Source organism: Colossoma macropomum, unplaced genomic scaffold (assembly GCF_904425465.1).
Source record: "Colossoma macropomum unplaced genomic scaffold, Colossoma_macropomum, whole genome shotgun sequence".
NCBI lineage: Eukaryota > Metazoa > Chordata > Actinopteri > Characiformes > Serrasalmidae > Colossoma > Colossoma macropomum.
This window is the reverse complement of record NW_023495515.1, coordinates 2,722,501-2,743,541: the sequence shown is the minus strand read 5'-3', so window position 1 is coordinate 2,743,541 and position 21,041 is coordinate 2,722,501. Positions and strand designations below refer to the sequence as shown.

General features: G+C 42.7%; 1 protein-coding gene across 2 annotated transcripts in view; it reads left to right on the top strand.

Moving 5' to 3' along the window:
- The window catches only part of stard10 (StAR-related lipid transfer (START) domain containing 10), a 55,222-nt gene that overhangs the window by 27,478 nt on the left and 6,703 nt on the right, over window positions 1-21,041 (top strand). For both annotated transcript variants that reach the window (XM_036562746.1, XM_036562747.1), the window contains exons 2-5: window positions 8,873-9,020; window positions 9,884-9,987; window positions 13,486-13,603; window positions 16,485-16,537. In XM_036562746.1, the coding sequence (XP_036418639.1) occupies window positions 8,873-9,020; window positions 9,884-9,987; window positions 13,486-13,603; window positions 16,485-16,537 (423 nt within the window). The remainder of the gene's footprint in view (window positions 1-8,872; window positions 9,021-9,883; window positions 9,988-13,485; window positions 13,604-16,484; window positions 16,538-21,041) is intronic.

The window sequence follows — 21,041 nt, the reverse complement described above, 5'->3', positions numbered from 1 at the left end:
CTCAGTTTCAGAAGCGTGGAGAGAGTCTGACTGCTGATGGGACTAATTTTTATGTGAGTGGATTCGTTTCCTGCTATGAATCGAATAAACAGCAGTGTCATCAGACGTCTGTCTCTGCGCTTATACTCGGTTTATTTTACTTCAGAAGACAAGCGAAGCGCTGAGAGTTCAGACTCGCCTCCGTAAGCTGGAAACCAGCGAAGCATCAACAGCATCAATGCGCCCAGCTTAGCACTTAAACTCCAGTCTTACTGGAGAAACTCACCAGGAGATCTGGCCGCTTTCTTCATGATAGAAAAACAGAACAAACACAGCGTCTCTGTTCGACCAATTTTAACAGCTTCTGCAGGTAAAACAAGCACGACGTTCACCACCAAGCTGAAGTTGGCTTTTTTATTTGGCAGCTTCATATTGGAATTCGTCGTTCCACCTTAACTGGTGCAGCAGTAACATTCCGGCGCCTGATTGCTGCGTCATATAAGGTGGAACGGAAAATCGAAAAAAGCTGCTGGTGGAAAAAAGTCAACTTCAGCTTTTTGTACATTTACCATCATTTTCCTGTCTTTCCTGTTAACCTTGTTTAGCTCGATCGTTTTGGTTTCTGGTGTCTAAATTCAAATTAGCGGTTGTTTTTCAGTGAGCTGACCTAGTTTTTAACTTAACCCTGTGAACCCAACGTTCAGGTGTAAAGTTCTTTAAAGGTTTTCTCTCATGTGTAGTTGCAGTACTGTTTGTGTGTAGAGTATGACTGTCATGGTTATCGTGTACCATGGATTCTGTATTTTACTTGGAAGGGTAAAAAAACAATAATAATAAAACACTAATATACAGCCATTCACTGGTACATGCTGTCATTAAAAGGCTGTAGTACTGTTACCATTATTCAGTGTTATGGCCTTAAATTAGCTGAACTTACTGACTTGTTTAGGACTCGAAGATTAGGGTTATTGATTTGAGACTCGCCTGTACTGCCTCGGGACTTGAGTCGAGACTCTATCTTGTCTTGGGACTTGAGTGTGAAGACTTGAGACTTAATTGTTACGTGTAACATAGTGACTTGTTCCCACCTCTGCTGTTTCTTTCTACCTCGTTACCCCCCAATGCTGTCGAGCAGTGTGTTTAAACAGACCCGCCAACTGAGATCTAACCAACCCCGCGTTAGTTAAGACTGGCGTCTGGAGTCAACACTGGTTTATCTAAACAGACATGTACAGTGAACATTGGATTCTAGACCTAGAACCTCTCTGTTTCTGGAAATCGTTCACTCTCTGGATAGTCGTTTTGACAGATCTACCTGGTGTGCACGTCTGTCTGTTATTTCTTTCTTGCCTGCTGATTTTCCTCTAGACGAGTTTTCTAACCTCAGTAAAACATTGTAATCCCTTTCTCTATTTCCTCAACCAGCCTTTTTCCTCTTTGCCCCAGGACACAGGTGCTCTATGGAGAACCGATCCACTTTAATGGCCTGGTTTGATATTTTACAAATCACAAAAAAACCTTTTCTAATTCCAAACCTCTGCAGGCCCATTCCAAACTCAATATGGGTCACTGCACTCCACTGCACGTGGGTGGGGGAGCCAACAGCTGTAGATTGATTAGGACTGTTGGAAAGGTTTCCAGCATAATTTGATCTTTTCTCTGGGTCAGAATGTCACGTGTATGAGCTGTACATACCGTAGTTTAACTTTAACAATAGTTTGCTGTTTCTGTAAAAAGACAGTCTGTGTGAAACCGATGGCTTGGCTTTTTATCTTGTTGGTGCCCAGAAACCTCAGGATTGAATCTTATGGATTGAATCTGGCGGGTGTAAGACCAGGTGTGGGCAGTTAGGTCCTGGAGGCCCACCACAGAGCCAAATGACTTAAGCCTCTGCGACTTCTGATGTGTGTGGGCTGGGGAATGCATAGACCAGTCGTAGAATAAATCTACTCGTGGGTGCTGTGGGCAGCAGTTGACGTTAACGAGTTGAGGACAGTGCCCAGAAAACAAGAGAACAGAAATATTTTTTTCTACCAAACACAAAGCCCAAAATACTTCAGTGTGGAAATGCTACACGACATGAAGCCAGTTCTACCGCAAGCTGTGCAAGACTGGGCTGAAATGCTGGCCTGTAAGCCAGACGGGATAGTGTTTGAGAACTATAGGGCCATTTGACTGACCTGCACAACGACCAATCACAGACTGGGTAGCAACAAAAGCAAATGCCTGTTAAATAAAGTGGAGTTGTTGGCAGGAGCTTGAAGATATCGCGCTTTACTTGCTACCTACACTGTACACTTTTCCTTCAAGGTACAAACAGTGTAAATGTTCCCTCAAAGCTCCAACAGTGGTTTTCAGGTCTGATTGTGAACCTTAAATAAGTTTTTCCAGGTGAAAAGTTCGTATTTGTACCTTTTCATAACCGAATGTTTTAAACAGAACAGTAAAATAAAAGCCTGGAGACGAGACGGGGTGTGTGGAGTCAGTACAGCTTAGAACATATCATTTCAGTGGATTATGGTTCAGTTATGTTCCCTGACTAAAGGTACTGAGATGGAGCCATGAGGGTTCCACCCCAGTGACAGGAGGGGCACTGACCCAGTGACAGGTTCCTACCTTTCAGTCAGAGTTAAATCTTTGTTTAAATTCTCTGCAACAGGTGTGATTCTGAGAGCTGTGGCGCTTTTAGTCTGTGGGCAGTGTGTCTGAGACTGAGAGAGTGCACATCTCACACCTTAAAGCACAGCATCTGCTGCTTGAACCAGCCTCCATGAACAAACTACCAACAGAATACTTTTTGTTTTTTTTAAATATCATCAGAAGCGTATTTTCCTGGTCTTTAACCTGGAAAATCTCACTCTAGACAACACCACAGCGCAGTCGGAGGTGAGTAGGAATGTTTACTACAGATGGTAGTGATGGTAACATGTCTCATTCTGGCAGGAGGCTCTGATTAATGTTTGTCTGTTGCAGCGGAGGTGACGTTTCCGAGTGATTCATAAGGTGTGAAGGTGTGATGCTGCTTGTTTTATGATGCTGAGTAGAAAAATCTCACAGCTGCAGGTGAGAAGGTGCGGTGAGAACTCTCTCGCTCTCTCTCGGGTTCCTTGCAGTCACCTTCGTTCATTTGCTCTCATTATCTCTTGAGTTTCACTCAGTGTCAGGGGAGATAATGGAGGAAAATGGAGCGAGAGAGTGGGGTGGTCCGTAGGGATGGGAAAGATCCGTAGAGAAGATAGAGAGAGATTTGCAGCTGAAAGAAAGTAAATTAAGGAAAAAATCCTTTTCGTTCCTTCGTTTTCAGCTGCTCACTAACGGGTGAGGTTTACCGGTATAAATGTTAGGGAACATGGAGGTTAGGGAACCAGCCCTGTGACCGGAAGGTCACCGGTTTGATCCCCTGAGCCGACAGTACGTAACTGAAATGCCCTTGAGCAAAACACCTAACCCCCAACTGCTCAACGGGAGCTGTGGATAGGGCTGCCCACCACTCCAGGCAAGTGTGCTCACTGCCCCCTAGTGTGTATGTGGTGTTTCACTGCGTGGATGGGTCAAATGCAGAGGGACTTGAAAATTCATACGACTTTTACGTCAATCCAACTCCACAATCATCATAATTTCGTGCTGCTGAGACTCATAAACGATTAGGCTGATGTTTCTGCACCCGCTCCGTGTTCGAAGAGATTTTGAAAGAAATCTGAAAGCAACGTTTAAAGAATCCGAGGGCGCGAACCAAAGAAGTGGCCGAGTAGCGCCCTTTTTACGCCGAGCTGAACACATTCTGGGTGATGAGCCCAGCTGTCAGTCAGTGAAGCTTCATGACGGCTCCTGTGATGCTGGTGAAGATGAAGCTGATCCTCCGGGAGCGACTGGCGAAAAATAGGATTTGGATGAGAAAATCAGATTTGGGCCACTTTTACCTGCTGTGTGATGGGAGCCTAGTAGCTTATGAAGAATTCTAACCACTACCGTTGCTCCACCTTCAGAATACCAGCTTTAGGGGAAGGGCAGGATGGCCCCCCATTACTCGGCGTCATGCTAGCCAGCGCTAGTATTTTACGTCTGATAGCTGACGTAACAGAACTGGCGGTTGGTGCTTTCCTCAGAGCGCGTTTAGCTCTCCAATGAAGTTACATTAGCAGCAGTTCGAAAAGATGCGGCGGCACTTCACAGGTCTCAGAGGAAGCCTGTGCTGGCCTTCACCCTCCTAGCGCTGGTGGTATTGTGTGACTGGGGGAGGCCTAGCTAGTGGGTGGAATTGGGGAGAGAAGTGTTCTCTGTTGTTCATTCTGATACTGTGTTTAAGTATAATAACGGAACCCTAGTGTTCCTGAATTATTATACTACTGTTAATAATAATAATAATATTAATAATAAAAAGTATTATTATTATTATTATTATTATTATTAGGAATATTATGTGTCTATATGTTATGTAAGTTATATCATCCACCTCTGTGCCTCAGTAATACTGATCTGCACAAATACAAGCACACAGTCTTCCATGCCACTGAATATTGAATTACCTTCTGTTACACTGTGATTAACAGGAATCGCATTCAGAGTCACTGGACGGAGGCACAAACATGTACAGCCTGGACTGCATATGGATTCATTTCGTTGCATCATGTTCCTTTTCCATGTGCGTCTTTGTATGCATGAGGTACTTAATGACTGGAAAACGCTGCTATTTTGGACTTTTCTTTGGGGAGATTTATCCATATGGCGTCTCTGCAGTGTGGCGGAACACAGCTGTGTTCAGTAGCTTGACTGTAATGTGACTTTACGTGATTTTTCTGCTGCAGCGTGAGAGCCTGAGGGTGTCTGCACGCACACGTTTGTTATACCGCTGGATTAGACTGTAGAGTTACCTGAATAATTTGAATATTCTAATTATGCTACTGTGCGTTTGTCTAGTTAGTAGCTTTGTCTTTACAAAAGCCACAAAGGTTGTAGCCTAAACTACAGTACGTTTCATCAGCAAAGGCCTTTAGATAGAACAATCATTGTTAGTATATGGAAAATTTAAACTTATAGCTGGTTTAGTTGAATTCACGCCAGGCGTCCATGTCGCCATGCCTAGCTTTAGCCTAACATGGACACTAGAGCAGTTGCTGGGCTTCTCATTCTCGCCTAAAAAGTCACTTGATTCGGTCAGCCGTGTGCAGCAGGCTGTGGACGAGGTGGTACTGAAGCATAAATGACTAACATTTTCCAACAAGACGCACGTTTGAGACAACTCACTTGAGAAATCACGCTTCTCTATCAGTCAGTCTGATGGACGAGTCTGGGTTTGGTGAATGCCAGGAGAACGTTACCTGCCTGACTGCACTGTGCAGCTGTAAAGTTTGGTGGAGGAGGGATGATGATATGGGGTTGTTTTTCAGGGGTTGGTCTAGAACCCTCAGTTCCAGTGAAGGGGAACCTTAATGCTTCAGCAGAAAAAGACTTTTAGGACAATTATATGCTTCCAACTTTGTGTGAACAGTTTGGGGAAGAACCTTTCCTGTTCCAGCATGACTGAGCCCCAGTGACCAAAGCAGCTCCATAAAGGCCTGACTGGTTGAGTTTGGTGTGGAAGAACTTGACTGGCCCTCACAGAGTCCTGACCTCAACCCCATCAAACACCTTTTGGATGAACTAGAACGGAGATTGCGAGCCAGACCCTCTCGTCCAACATCAGTGTCTGACCTCACAAATATTCTTCTGGATGAATGGGCAGAAATTCCCACAGACTCTCTCCAACATCTTGTAGAAGCTTCCCAGAAGAGTGGAAGCTGTTAGAGCTGCAAAGGGGGACCAACTCCATATTAATGCCTATGGATTTAGAATGGGAGTCATAAAAGCTCCTGTAGGTCTGATGTGTAGGGCTCCCAGTATAACGTATATTAGAATGTTAACTGCTGCTCTATTTAAGGTGGAACACAAAAGTTGAACAAAAAGCTGGTGATAATGGCTCAGTTTGGTGGGTTTGGTGTATCAGTCCTTTTCTTTATTTCAGTTCATTTTGATGTGTGAACGCTCCACTCGCGCTCGGGTCCAAATGAACTGTGGTCTTGCAGAAATCACAGGTCTCGGTTCGCTTCTGAATGAACTCCGATTCAGTTCGCTGCTAATGGGAAGCCGTTTTTGTGACTGTTTGCACCAAATGAGAGAATTCAGCATCAGAGCCTGCTTTGCTTCTTCCTCTAGCAGCACATCAGCGCTGTATCCTCTGCATAGCCTGCCTGTTTTAACATCTCACTGTTTAGACACTCATATCGTTCTTGCAGCAGGAGCTGCTGCTGATAAAGGCAGAACAATAAAGTGATACTGAAGCAGTGTATTTAATTCTGGCACAACGCACTGTGTCAGCGACCTGATGTTACATTCAAATTGATAAACCAATCATAAAGAAGCAGATGTCAAGTAAGGCTTATTGGGCCTCATTTACCAACCAGAAGTTTCTTTTTTAAACCCCCTTACGCAGCTTTCATGAAGATTCTCCAGTGTTTTCTTATGTGGGGTTTGTTCTTAGGTAAGAACAGAATCTACACACACTTAAGCACAGAGGAGAGAACAGTTCTGCGCTTTAAGAACACGACATGAATCTGATGGAGACTTTTTCTCAAGAACACATTTAGGAAATACTGAGGAAGATACTGGTCAATGAGGCCCATTTTAATTGCTTTGATTGTGATATGGATGTTAAGCGTCTATTTACATGCAAATATGTGGAGTTTTTTGGCTCAGATGGCGGTGAATGTGAAGATGGCGGTGAATGTGAAGGTGGTGAATGTGAAGGTGGTGAATGTGAAGATGGCGGTAAATGTGAACAGAGCACTTGTATCTCTGCTAAATGTCTGACTAATAAACACTTGCATGTATAATTTGGTGCACTTTAGCCGTTGCATTGAGAAACCAACCAAACCGAATTACAAACATAGGCTACGTTCACATTACCAGGCTGAAGTGGCACAAATCTGATTTTTTCGCCCTAATGTGACTCAGATCTGATGTTTTCAGGGCTGTGTGGACACAAATCTGATCTTTTCAAATCCGACCTGAGCCACTTTCCTATATGGTCCTAGATCGGATACGTATCTGATTCGTGGCCATGTGACCTTAATGTGATGCTCAGATCGGAATTCATGTGCTTTTTTTCCACTGCACTGCACCATCATTCAGCGTTACCATGGTAGCAGCGCCGAACAGAAGTTAAAGCCTGTAAACGGTGGAAAAGCAGCTCATCTCACCTTTTTCTCCTTCGTCTCGCTCTAATAATGAAGCTGAGAGCTGATCAGAGTTAATGATCTTCTCAGCGAAGCTTGTTCTGCTCGTTAGTTTGTGCTGATGATGAACGTGATTCATTCACGTGACGTTACTGAGTAGGATGAGCTCATGAGGGTCATTTCAGGACGCCGGTTCGTCACATTAATGACAGATTTGAGTCTCTTACCTAAACGAGTGTGAATCACAGTGTCAGAGAGATCGGATTTGAGCAACGAGGCTTGTAATGTGAACGCAGCTTTAGTGTCACAAAAAGTCAAACTCTGGTTCGGACTTTGGACAAACAAACTAGCCGTGAAAACCAAGCCAAATTCAGCCTTGTTGAAATTCAGATGTTAAATAAGCTCTGTTTTTGTTGGGGATAGTGTGGGAGAGATGTACCCCTGTTGGTGGGTGATCATACCAGTGGAAAGTGTGTGTGTGTGTGAGAGAGATGCCTATCTCTCGTCAGTCCACCGCAGAAGAACGTCTCATGTGACGCTGTGTAGGAAAGTGCATTGGTGTTGCTGGAGGCCACTGTAAATATCATTTTAAACCACATCTTAGCCTCACAAGGTAACACCTACCGCGTAATTGAGTCTCGACTCTGAAGCGCTAGCATTAACTTGAAAACAGTTGGGAACCTAATTAGTTATAGCATCGTTAAACAATAGTAGGAAGTGCTGAGTAGGAACAAAACATTAAGCCAGCTGCAAAGGAGAAGTTTATTGTGCTCTGTAGCTGTTTTATTTTTTTTGGTCTCGTTAAAGTTGCATCAGACACTGACCATCTGATTATAATGTTGGATCGTAGGGCTAATAAGGGCCAACAGGAACAATAACTCAGTCCCCAAGCATCAACGTTCTCACGTACAAGAGTTTCCTAAAACAAAACAAACGACTTCTAATGCATAAGTAGTTAAATTAATGTCACAAGGCAGCGGTTTAGTGGAGTTACTGAGCTCTTTGGAGGGATGAACAGTCACAGCAGTAGGGCTGCTATGGTTGGTGTAGTGTAGTGGGTAACACCTCTGCCTTCTACGCTGTAGACCAGGGTTCAATCCCCCACCTGGGTAAGCACCCTACACTATACCAATAAGAGTCCTTGGGCAAGACTCCTAACACTACCTTCACCTACCTGTGTAAGATGATCAAATTGTAAGTCGCTCTGAATAAGAGCGTCTGCTAAATCCCGTAAATGTAAATGGCGCATTCACAAGTGATAAACAGTGTCAGTGTTTTTTTTTGTTTTTGTTTTTTTTTCTCTTTTGTCACCATTTCTGGCACTACAGGTGCTCAAACAGGAGTCGAAAGTGAGCTGAGACCGCATGTTTGTTTGTTTTTTTTTTTAAACTTTGTCAAGTTGTTTGTAGAAAATATATCTCTCTGTAAAGATTGCGTGAAATGTATATAGTGTGTGAACACGGAATTTGGAAGTTGCTGAATACGGATATTGTTTGTTCCAGCACAAATTAAACCCTGCTGATTTTAATGATGTATGAAAACCTGACAAAGGCTCACTACAAGCATTCAAAATGTGATGTTTGATAATACTTTGACTCCATCTTGTCTCCATCTTTGCTATCTGCTCAGAGGCTAGTGATGCATTATGGTTAATGGAGTCTTTACTATCTCTCTGCCCTCAGTGTCGGATGGTTTGCAAGGATGTTTCTGCAGAAACCATGTACGACGTGCTCCACGACATCGATTACCGGAGGAAATGGGACTCGAACGTGATTGAGACATTCGACATCGGCAAACTGACCGTCAACGCAGACGTCGGCTACTACTCCTGTGAGATCTTATGGGTTTCCACGATGACTTCACCTCACACCACTTACGCCTGTCGACTGTCATTACTTTTATTATATTATTATTTGTTCGATTTTGCAAACATATGTTTACGACGCAACAGATAGCATGTGAACTAGGCCTAAAATTTGCTTCTTTAGTCTTCTGCTAGAGATATAGCCTCCAGTTAGCGTTGTGCTAACCCATAAGTCATCACACACTTTCCCCAAAACTGGGTTGAATTGTTAAGAAATCTGAGCTTAAACCTGATATTTATCACTGCTTTTATGTGATACTTCCTATGTGCTATGGCTGTGCTTTGTACTATCTGTTGCGTGAGGCTTCTCATCTGGTATGCAGTAGCATTTAGATGATATTTGTGTTTATTTATTTGGATCAAGCAGATTAGAACCTTCGACCAAAACGTAAGATGCTGTCTGTACACCGTCCTCTGTGGTATAGAGTTCAGACATCTCTTTATTCTTAATGTGCCTCGTTCGAGAGAAGCTCATTTTCTTAAACAATAAACACAAACACTAATTTACTAATGAATTTGATACCATTTTCCTGACTATCCCAAGTCATCCCTACTTAATACACTAAGTTTTTGATTGTGGATCCTGTTATTTTGGCTTAAAAGCACTTAAAAGCACACTGATATAATTTAAAAGTAAATATAAATAGTTCATTATTTTGTGTATTTGTGTTGTTTATCTGTTTATTTATTTATACCAGTAAGTTTTATACTATGATGGTGATATAAAATGAACAGAAATAGTTCATTAAAAGCATTAATGGTTCAGAATTTGTCATTGTCGTTTACTGTTTGATGCTGATGTTTTTTTTTGTTTTCCTCCGTCTTTAAGGGAAGTGCCCGAAACCCCTGAAGAACCGTGATGTCATCACTCTGCGTTCCTGGTTGCCCATGGGCAAAGACTACATCATCATGAACTACTCCGTCAAACACCCAGTGAGTGAAGCTTTGTATTGCATCTTTTATCATACATACTTATGTCGTCCAGAGCAGTGACAGCTGCACCACCCCACCCACTCCTTAAACTGATGCTTCAGCCTAACAAACACACAGTTTTCACCTCTTTACCCCAAATGTAGTCCAGACATGTTCGGTGCTTCTTTAGTTTTGCACTGGAACTATGAGGCTGCTGTAGAGATCAAGTCGTGGGGACTTATACTGGGCGATAGAGCCGCAGTCATAGGTTTGAGGTGACGCACAAGTAAGCTGATGATACTTCAGAGTCAATAATCAACAGCTAATTTCATTTTAAACAGCTTGCTATACGATATAAAATAATAATTTAATGTAAATGTAATAAATTATGAACTTTTTCTGATAAGATGGTGGATTATTAGTGGGTGTTAATAAACCGTTAATAAACTATGGCAGAGTAAACTGTCACATACCATCTGATGAACATTCCCAGTGTTACCCGTACAGCTCAAGTGTCCCGAGGGTTCAGAAGAATTATAAAATTATGAAAATAGACAGAAAGTGACCACTTCATTTAGCACACTTCCCTGTTTCTACGCTCATTGTCCATTTTATCAGCTCCACTTACTATATAGGTGCACTTTGTAGTTCTACAGTTACAGACTGTAGTCCATCTGTTTCTCTGATACTTTGTTAGCCCCCTTTTACCCTGTTCTTCAGTGGTCAGGACCACCATGGACCCCTCACAGAGCAGGTACTGTTTGGGTGGTGGATCATTCTCAGCACTGCAGTAACACTGACGTGGTGGTGGTGTGTTAGTGTGTGTTGTGCTGGTCTGAGTGGATCAGACACAGCAGTGCTGCTGGAGTTTTAAAACACCTCAGTGTCACTGCTGGACTGAGAATAGTCCACCAACCAAAAATATCCAGCCAACAGCGTCCTGTGGGCAGCGTCCTGTGACCACTGATGAAGGACTAGAGGATGACCAGCACAAACTGTGCAGCAGCAGATGAGCTATCGTCTCTGACTTTACATCTACAAGGTGGACTGACAAGGTAGGAGTGTCTAATAGAGTGGACAGTGAGTGGACACAGTGTTTAAAAACTCCAGCAGCACTGCTTTGTCTGATCCACTCGTACCAGCACAACACACACCAGCACACCACCACCACGTCAGTGTTACTGCAGTGCTGAGAATGATCCACCACCCAAATAGTACCTGCTCTGTGAGGGTCCATGGGGGTCCTGACCACTGAAGAACAGGGTAAAAGGGGGCTAACAAAGTATCAGAGAAACAGATGGACTACAGTCTGTAACTGTAGAACTACAGAGTCATTTATGGTCAGTGTAGACAAACATCATCTGCTTTTTATGAAAGATTTTCATTAAACCAGTTAACACTGAAACCGCAGTGGGGCAGGTGATATAATTGATGATGTTTTTAGATACCATCCAGGCCTAAACCCCACTAGGACCGTGCAAACTGCCCAGTGATCACACGCCTTAACCAACAAACATGTCCTGAATTATTAACTGCACTTGTAGGGGAGAAACACAATCAGAGTAGAGCAGCATCCTCTCATTCAAAGGCCAGAAGGTCACACTACGGTTTGAGGTTTAAAACTAAAATCCCCTTCTGTAAAATACTAACAGGGATCACAGTCAGGATTATGGTTGGGACTAGTTGTGGGTGGTATAGCCAAACGTGTATATTGCAGCGGAATTGAAATTTCTGACAGTTTCAAACAGACATTTGAGATGCTTAAGTACACCTGCTTTAGTAGGAAAATAGCAGCTTATTATTCTGGGATGCCCCTTAACGTTTAATAAGACCCCGTTTTAACGACCAGGGGGGATCTGAAATATTTCTCTGGTGTCAGTATTGCTTTCTGACGCTACCGTTGACCCGGCAAAACAGTGCTGAATATTTTTCATCTTTCTACACGGCTGATGTTTTCTTCCTTTTCGATTGGGTTTTGTTCTAATTTCCCAGTCCACCTTAAATGGAGCAGCAGTTACATTGGGGAGTCTGTACAGGCGCCGGAATGTAACTGCAGCACCATTTAAGGTGGAGCAGAAAACTCAAATAACAAGCCCACAGACTAGACTGCGGGGGGTGACCGAGGGTCTGCTGTGTTTTTTCGTTTTCATTTGAAATGTGATGAAAACGTCTCGGCTACTCAGATAAAGCTGACTGTTGTGTGTTTTGTGCTGTTTGTACGTCACGTTATCTGCTCTTATTTCTGGCGTACCGGGATAACAGTTATGACTAAACTCACACCTGACGAAGAATTATAATCCTTAAACTGGTCCCAGACCACTGCATGTTTGTCTGCTTTACAAATGAAATCTGCTAGATGTGAGAACGAACTGTGGGAATGTTTCTTTATCTGTACACTTCAAAATGGGGTGAGGATGTCCATACAGTATCACAGTATTTGAGGCACTCTATGATTCTCTTGCAATGTTTACATACATGATTTGTGATATGCTATATATCATGATTTATTACTTTTGACTGCAAATGTTTATCTAAACAGTCCTGAAGGAAAACTGAAGCGCTCACTTTAAAACGATCGTTATTTAAAGGTAAAGGTTCTTCATAGAACCATGAACACTCAGAACCCTTTGCATGATTAAAGGGTTCTTTGCATCGTGAAAGTGTTCTTCAGACTGACGGAGAATGTGCTGTGGATGGTTCTATATAGACCCCGTTTTAAAAAAGCGTTCTTCTACAAGCCTGACATCGTAGCAAGAGAAGAACCCCTTTTTGGGTGCTATATAGAACCATCTACAGCACATACTTCATCAGTCTAAAGAACACTTTCATGATGCAAAGAACCCTTTAGTCATGCAAAGGGTTCTCTGAGTGTTCATGGTTCTATATAGAACCCTTAAAGAACCATACGTACTCACAATTCAGTTTTCCTTCAAGACTGTGTTTTGTTTTGCAGTCAGATTAATAAGTTTTTTAAACACCTGCTGAGCCCATGTTTCTTGGGAAGTCAAGAGTATTAGTAGGGAGTTTGTTGCTCTGTGCTGCAGTAACAGCCTCTGCTCTTCTGGAAAGACTTGACACTAGATGTTGCAGCATTGCTGTGCGGATTTTATTGCAGCCACAAGAGCGTTAGTGAGGTCAGGTACTGATGTTGGATGGTTAGTTCTGGATGAATGGTGCTGCAACACCCCAGAGAACACAGCTCCACTGCTTTACAGCCCAGTGCTGGGGGCTTTAATACCCCTATAGCCCGTGCTTGGCATTGGACTTGGTGACCTTGGGCTCATGTGCAGCTGCTCCGGAGCGTCTCTTGGTCAGTGCTTTTCTGTAGAGGTTATCCGAGTGTGTGTAACTGGACACCTGTGTTAGCAACACCTGCACAGTAAAGTAGCTGAGTTCAGTAATTAGAAGGGGACATACAGTGAATAACTGCATGCAGCTAATTTAAATGACCATTAATGCCTCTGTGGCCCTTTCAGTGTAATACATTAACATTGTTCTGTATCTCTGTGTCTCTGTCAGAAATACCCTCCTAAGAAGGACATGGTGCGGGCGGTCTCCATTCAGACGGGTTACCTCATCCAGAGTAACGGCCCCTCCAGCTGTACCTTAACTTACCTGGCGCAGGTGGATCCCAAAGGTAAAACACACTCTCTCACACACACACACACACACACACACACACACACACACACACACACACACACACACACACCACACACACACTCATAAAGGCATAAATTGCAGCTCAATCCTCTAAATCTTCTACAGGTTTGTATGTAGATCCACTCTCAACTACAGTGCCTTACAGATGTATACAGTCCCTTTAAAAGTCATCGAATTCGTCTGCGTTACAAATGACACTTATTGTTCCAGACAGTTTTTTTATTGAAAACCAGTCTAGTACCTGGTAGAACCACTTGTTTTTTGCCCATTGTTCCTGGCATTTTTTCTCCAGGTGGTTCAGGTTGGTTGGATGACGCATTTTCAAATAATGCCACAGGTTCTCAGTTGTATTGAGATCTGGGACCGTATCACAGAAACTTCTTAAGTCTGAAATCTGACCTCTTTAGTCACCATGACAACTTCAGTCAGGACTGAGTTCAGCACAGTAGCTATTATAGAGCAACAGTTCCTACCTTCATAATCTCATCATGAACTCCAGATAAGAAAACAGCATCACACAAACATCCTACCTAGACTAAACCTCCTAAATCCTGTCCTAACTTTAGGATGAACCCAACAGGGTCCTCACTTCTGAGGAGACAGAACTGAACGTGTGTCTGTTTATTAGGAGGAGTAACGTCAGCGCGCTCGGCTGAAGCGTTTGGAAATGGAGACTGAAACTGGGGAGCGGTGACGCTCTGATAAACAGCAGAGGGCGCTCTCAAAGCTTAGTTTATCACACTTCAGTTTTGTTTGACCTGTTTAACATCAGTAACGGTAGTTAACGTCAGCTGTCTGGCTAACTAACCTGATTATTTTGATTACATGTTTACATTTCAGTGGTGCTCATATTGTCAGTTGCTAGGTCACAGACAAGACAGTTGATTGTCGACTTTGATCAAGTAGGTTAAGATTTCCTAACTTGGGATAAGATGCTGTAAGATAAGATAAGATTCCTCATTAAGATCAGATTTGCTGCTGTAATATAAATTTGTTTTATCTTGACCGGTCAGATCTGAACTTACAACAAAAAGAGAGGACATTTTTTGTAATTCAGCCCCTGGACATTGTAGAACATTCATCTTTTTGTTGTTCAGCCGCTCCTGTGCTGCTCTGGCCTTGTGCTTGGGATGATTGTTCTGCTGAAAGGTGAAGTTTCTCTCAAGCTTTAGTTCTTTAACAGACTGAAGCAGGTGGTCTTGCAGTATCCCCATGTATTTTGCCCCATTCATTCATCCTTCAGTTTTAACAATATGAGGAAAGGCATACACATAACATGCTGCTGCCTAGGGGTGGACGATGTGGCATGAGTAATATATCACGATACTCAAACACATTTTCATGATTCACGATGTGCATCACAATATTTTGTTTTCCTGAGATTTAGTAAGTTAGAACAGACAAAAATAGAACCTGCAGTGCCACATTTAAAAATACTATAACAATGATTTTATTCGATGTTTTACAAACTGCACTGCACAAAATCCAATTCCAAGGCCTAATTATGCTCATGTAATGAAACGTAGTTAGTCAGTGTTCTTTCACTACTGACGATATGGTGATATAATCTATAACGAAACGATAAAAAATGGTCAGATTGCCCACCCCTAATGCTGCCGCCCCCATACTTTGCTGTGGGGATGCTGTTTGAGGAATGGGCAGTGTTCCACAGGGAGCCATTAACAGCATTTTGAACTTTGGCCAAAAAGCTCAATTTTTGTCTGATCTGACCGCAAAACCTCAATCCACATTTTAGCTGAGTAGTTTTGATTCTCCAGATTTGCTGTGATGTTTTTTCCTAGCTACCCTACCAGACAGGCCAGTTGTGTGCAGAGCTCTCTTATATTGTTGACTGGTGCACATTCACTCCAGCCTCTGAGCTCTGTAGCTCCATCAAAGTGATTGTCAGCCTCTCAGTGGCTTCCCTTAAAGTTCCCCCTTCTTGCTCTGAGCTTTCAAAGGCAGTGCCTTGGTGGTGTGATGCCGCTTCCATTTCCTCACTGTTGATCCAGCAGTGCTCACTGGGATTTCTGAATACGTGGATATTATTTTGTAGACTTTTTAAATAATATATTATATAACACAGCACAAAATATCAAAGTGTCATTTGTAATCCAGACAAATCTTGTGACTTTGAAGGGGGTTGAAAACTTTTGCAAGGAATTGTACATAACCTACAAATTAGTATACATCTACATGCAGAGGCTTGAAGCAGGTAAATTCGCATATAAACACACACTGAGCTCTTAATATGCTCCAAATACTGAAATGGTGTGCTGTGTATATTGAGTAGGATCATTGTTATTTCAGTGGCTATTACTGCATTAAATGGCCACATCGCTTAGTCCTGATTGGCCCTTTAACCTGTAAAGGGTTTTGGTCTGATACAGCAGCGGAGGTCCCATGATGCTGTTTAAATCCACTTAATCGCCACCTCTCTGGCTGTTTCTGCTGATAAACATCTGTTTGATGGCATGAGAGAGGAGTACACACACACTCACACACTCACACTCACACTCACACACACACACACACACACACACACACACACACTCACACTCACACTCACACACACACACACACACACACACACTCACACACACACACACACACACACACACACTGGCCCTGAGGCTCATATACAATAACTTACTGTGCTGTCATTTAATCTTTTTCTGTGCCATTTCAATGTTGAATCTCTCTCTCTCTCTCTCTCTCTCTCTCTCTCTCTCTCTCTCTCTCTCTCTCTCTCTCTGTCTCTCTCTGTCTCTCTCTCTCTCTCTCTCTCTCTCTCTCTGTCTCTCTCTGTCTCTCTCTCTCTCTCTCTCTCTGTCTCTCTCTCTCTCTCATTGCAGGTTCTCTGCCCAAGTGGGTTGTGAATAAGTCTTCCCAGTTTCTGGCTCCTAAAGTAAGTATTTTACACCTCTCTCTCTCTCCCATTGTTTCTGTATCAGTGGTGTGTTCCTACAGCGTAAGGCGATGAAGGAGAGGAGAGATATGAGTAGGAGTGTGTGGCATTGTGGTTCTGTAACTGCATTAAAAAAGCCTAAACTCAGTGAGAGACAGACCACATGCTACAGTCTGAATAATCTAAAGACATACAGATGCACTGTATGCGGAAGTATCCGGACAGTCTCTCTGATTAGTGCTGCTTTAAGGTACTGACACATGCATACTGAGTCAGCTATGTATGTCTAATCTCCAATCAAACGCGACGAGCCTAATGTCACTGTGCCCAGTGCCAAGTGTAAGATAGAGGGGTATAAATCCCCCCCAGCACTGGGCTGTGGAGCAGGGCAACTGTGCTCTCTGGACTCCATCCAGTACCTTCAGGAGGAGAACCCCGTACCTGTCTATCTCTATTAATACTCTTGATTTCAGAAGAGACTTTTTTGAGCCAGTGTCTACATACTTTTGGACATATAACGTAGATATAAATCACTGTTGGTCTCTTGACTGAAAGTGAAGCGAAACGAAAGGAGCATTTATAAATAAACTTTTTCCAAGCAAGTTTAGTCATAAATGGATCCCAGCATCTTTAATCACATCCCTTCTCAGTTTCAGCCACATGTCGTCAGACATCTCCACAGCCCCGCAGAGAGAAGTACATTCTAGAAGCGTTTAACCTTTAGATGTCTCGAGTTATTACAGTCAAAGTTTGTTGAGACTTGTTGGGGATCACAGATTTGGTAAATTCCAGTCTGGGAAAATGGCAGACTGGGAAAATTGTGGATTGGGTAGATGGCAGACATGGAGAATTCCAAACTGGGTTGGCAGATTAGATAAATCACAGACTGGGTCAATGGCCGATTGAGGAAAATCACAGACTCAGTAGATGGCAGATGGGGAGAACTGCAGATTATTTAGGTGGCAGGTGGCATATTGGGACAGTGACAGACTGGGATAATTGTAGACTGGGAAGATGGCTGACTAGGAAAATCGCAGACAAGTTTGGCAGATTGAGTAGATGGCATATTGGGGAAAATCGCAGACTGGATCGTGGCAGATTGGGCAAATCACAGACTGGTTAAATGGCAAACTAGGACATCTGCAGACAGGCTTGGCAGATTGGGAAAATTGCAGACTAAGTAAAAGGCAGATTGGGAAAAACACAGACTGGGAAAATTGTAGACTGGGTAGATGGCAGATAGGGAAAATTACAGGTTGGGTAGATGGCATTTTCGAAAAATAGCATGCTGGTTAGGTGGCAGTGGGAAAGATGTAATGTAAGTTTTTTAGTCCACATTTATTTACCGAAAATAGAGTTTTAAAAAAGTCTGTGGCCTTAAGCTCAGTTACTGAGTGGACAGGATGCTAAAAGCCAAGGAAGAAACTAAACGTCCGATCTAGTCCGTGTGCGGTACAGTGTAGATGAACAGCTTCAAAATGCAGCTCCTTCCTTTAGCCAGTGCTGCTTATTCTGTCTGCTAGGCTAAATAGAATTAGCTGAAATGCAGACAGTGTTGTGCTGTTTCACTTTTGACTTAATATGAATTTAGTATTTCTCAGTGCCGAGGTTCAGCCATGGATACCCTGTATTACTGTACTGTATTACTGTATTACTGTATTACTTATACCAGTCTGAGCTGATCTGTTTTCCCTACTTTGATTCAGGAGGTGTGAATGGGAATCACAGACGTCATAAAGCCAACTAATCAATAATATTTATCACCAACAGTTTATTTATTGTATTTCATCATCAACATTATCAGTAGTTGTTGTTTCAGTCCTAATCACAGTACTGAATGTTATCAGTATTTTCCGGCCCTGTGCGTTCAGCCTTAAGGGGCTGTTCCTCACATTTGGCACCCGCGTTTCTGGACAGTGATTTTTGTAGAAATCTCCATACAAATTAAATGGGACTGAGCTGAACTGAAGCCTGGAGAAGTTTCTGGGTTTCGTTCCCACTAATCCAGCGAACTCTCAGTGAGATGTTTGCTGAGGCAGTGAAATTCCGGCGTCTCTTTACTGTGACAGGATGTTTGTCTTTCGGATTTGACTTGGCAACTCGTGACGGCTGCAACGACAGACCGAGGAAACGTGATCAGACGATTAGACGATTCTGAGAGTGGCGGGAGTCGAGAGAGGGGGCAGAGAGAAAACGGTTAAAGACAGACACACAGAGGAGGGAGGAAGGATTCTGGGCTGAATACAAATGTCAGGGTGAAAGGAGGAGTGGAGAGACGAGTGAAAGGAGAGAAGGAAAGGAAGAACAGAAGAAGGAAGAGGGGGAAGGAGGGGTGTGTGTGGGGTTTGGTGTGCCTAATGGAGTTGGGTGATTGAATTAGGAACGTCTGGGTCTGGAATCTGCAGTGCGTTTGAATTTCAGGGTGAACAGATTTGTCTGTGACTGTTTTGGTACTGAATCATTTGGAGTATCACTACACATGTAGGTGTGTTTGTGTGTGTATATTTCAGTATGAAAGCTTTTAAAGTGGGTAAAGCTGCAGCCGCTGGACATCTGCAGGTTGTGTTGCCTTGCGAAATGGGCGTGGCCAGTGCTGGTCCAATCTCACATCCCCATCCTGATTTCACTTCCCGGCGGACCCTCGCCCAGAGATGGCAAGTTAGCACGTTTCATTATCATACAGGCCGTTACAGTCGACTGTAGACTGGTCACTGTCTTTAATTCATTTGTGTGCCAGCTGTGTTGCGATGCCTGTAGCCTTGTGAGGTTCCACCCAGACTGGTATGTATGATCCACCCAATAACACTGCAATTATTGTGACCGGAAACCAAAGGAAGTAAAATCAGGACGAGGATGTATGGTTAGACTCCACACCGGAAGATTGACAAAAACAATGCTTATAGGTCTGTCCACTCAGTGTCCATCTTGGCAAGGAGGAATTTACAGTCATACAAGACCTGGGGCAGTATTACAGAAACATCCTAATACTGAAATCTGGTCTTTGTAGTTTCCATGACCGCTTCAGTTTGGACTGAACTACACCAGATTTCCTCAGTGCTGACCTTTAAGACGACTCCCGCAGTGTCCTACCTTCTCTTCACTTTTTATTACTATTGGTTGCCGTTCTACTGAAAATACAATGAAGTTGTTTTCAGGCAGCACAACAAGTTCACTGTATATAGCAAAATCATGTTACATTTATTGCCAAATGATGGTTTTACTTTTGTTTTTGTTTTGTTTTTTTTTGTTGTTTCCCCAATTTAGTCATATCCAATTCCACCCACTAGTCAGGACTTTCCCAATCACACAGTACCACCAGCGCTAGGAGGGCAAAGCAAGACTTCCTCCAAGACCTGTGAAGCGCCACCGCATTTTGTGAGCTTTTTACGATCATTGAACAGCTGAACTCGCCAGCCTGCTCTCCTGGACTCCCGGCCACGGCGACTGGTGATGCACACAGCTGAAACAAAGACATCAGAATATCCTTAAATAATGATAAATAATCGACATAACACAAAGAAGAACAAAGAACACAAGAAATATTGCCGCTAGTTCAAGAACACTAAACAACTGAATGATCCATTACAAAGGGAGCATAAATAGTCATGTATATTTGGATTTAATGTACCACAGAATGTAAAACATTGAAGAAAAATAATTTTAGTCCCAGTTTGTCTAAAACAAGTATTCTGACTATCGTGATTTGTTGTGTGTCATGCAAATATCTTCAAATATCGTGATATTTTTACCATACTGCCCACCCCTACTCTCGTGCGCTTATCAGGAGTTTAAACGCTAGCATGGCTCGCAAGCCAGCTAAAGCTCTGGGAAATGGAAACTGAAACTGGGGTGCGTCGACGCCCCATTAATCAGCCTGGGTGCACTTACAGTAGTAACTTTCATAATAACTCCCGGATTATCGCACCGTAGTTTTGACGTTTGTGTTTTTAGCTGTTAGTAGCTGTCTAGCTGACTATCTTGTGTTCTTTGTTTAATGTTGATTTATCATTATTTATGGTTATTTTGATGTTTTTGTTCCAGCTGTGTGCATCACCGGTCACCTGGCTACAGACATAACAGTTGATTACTGACCCTGATCGAGTAGTTGAAGATTTCCTTGAGAAGATGCTGAAAGATGTTTCCTGAGTTAAAAAGGTTTCGTTTTTGAAATAAAAATTTGCGGAAAATATTTTTACCTTAACGTGGACAAAAGATGTGTAGTTTCTGTAATGCAGCTCCAGAATGGAGAAAGATCTATAAAACCAAAACTAAAGCCATATTAACATGTTTGAAATCACTGTTAAAATCTGGCAAAAGCAGCACAAATATTTGGTAGCATTTCGCTTAAAAATCGACATCTTAACATCCAAAGCGTTGACGTCCCCTCTGAGAACACATTTTAATGGACAGTCACTGTTTATTTGCTGAACTTAACAAAATTAACAAATGTAAAATGTTATCTGTGCAAAAGTTATGGCACATTTTTATATTTTGTTTTATTTTA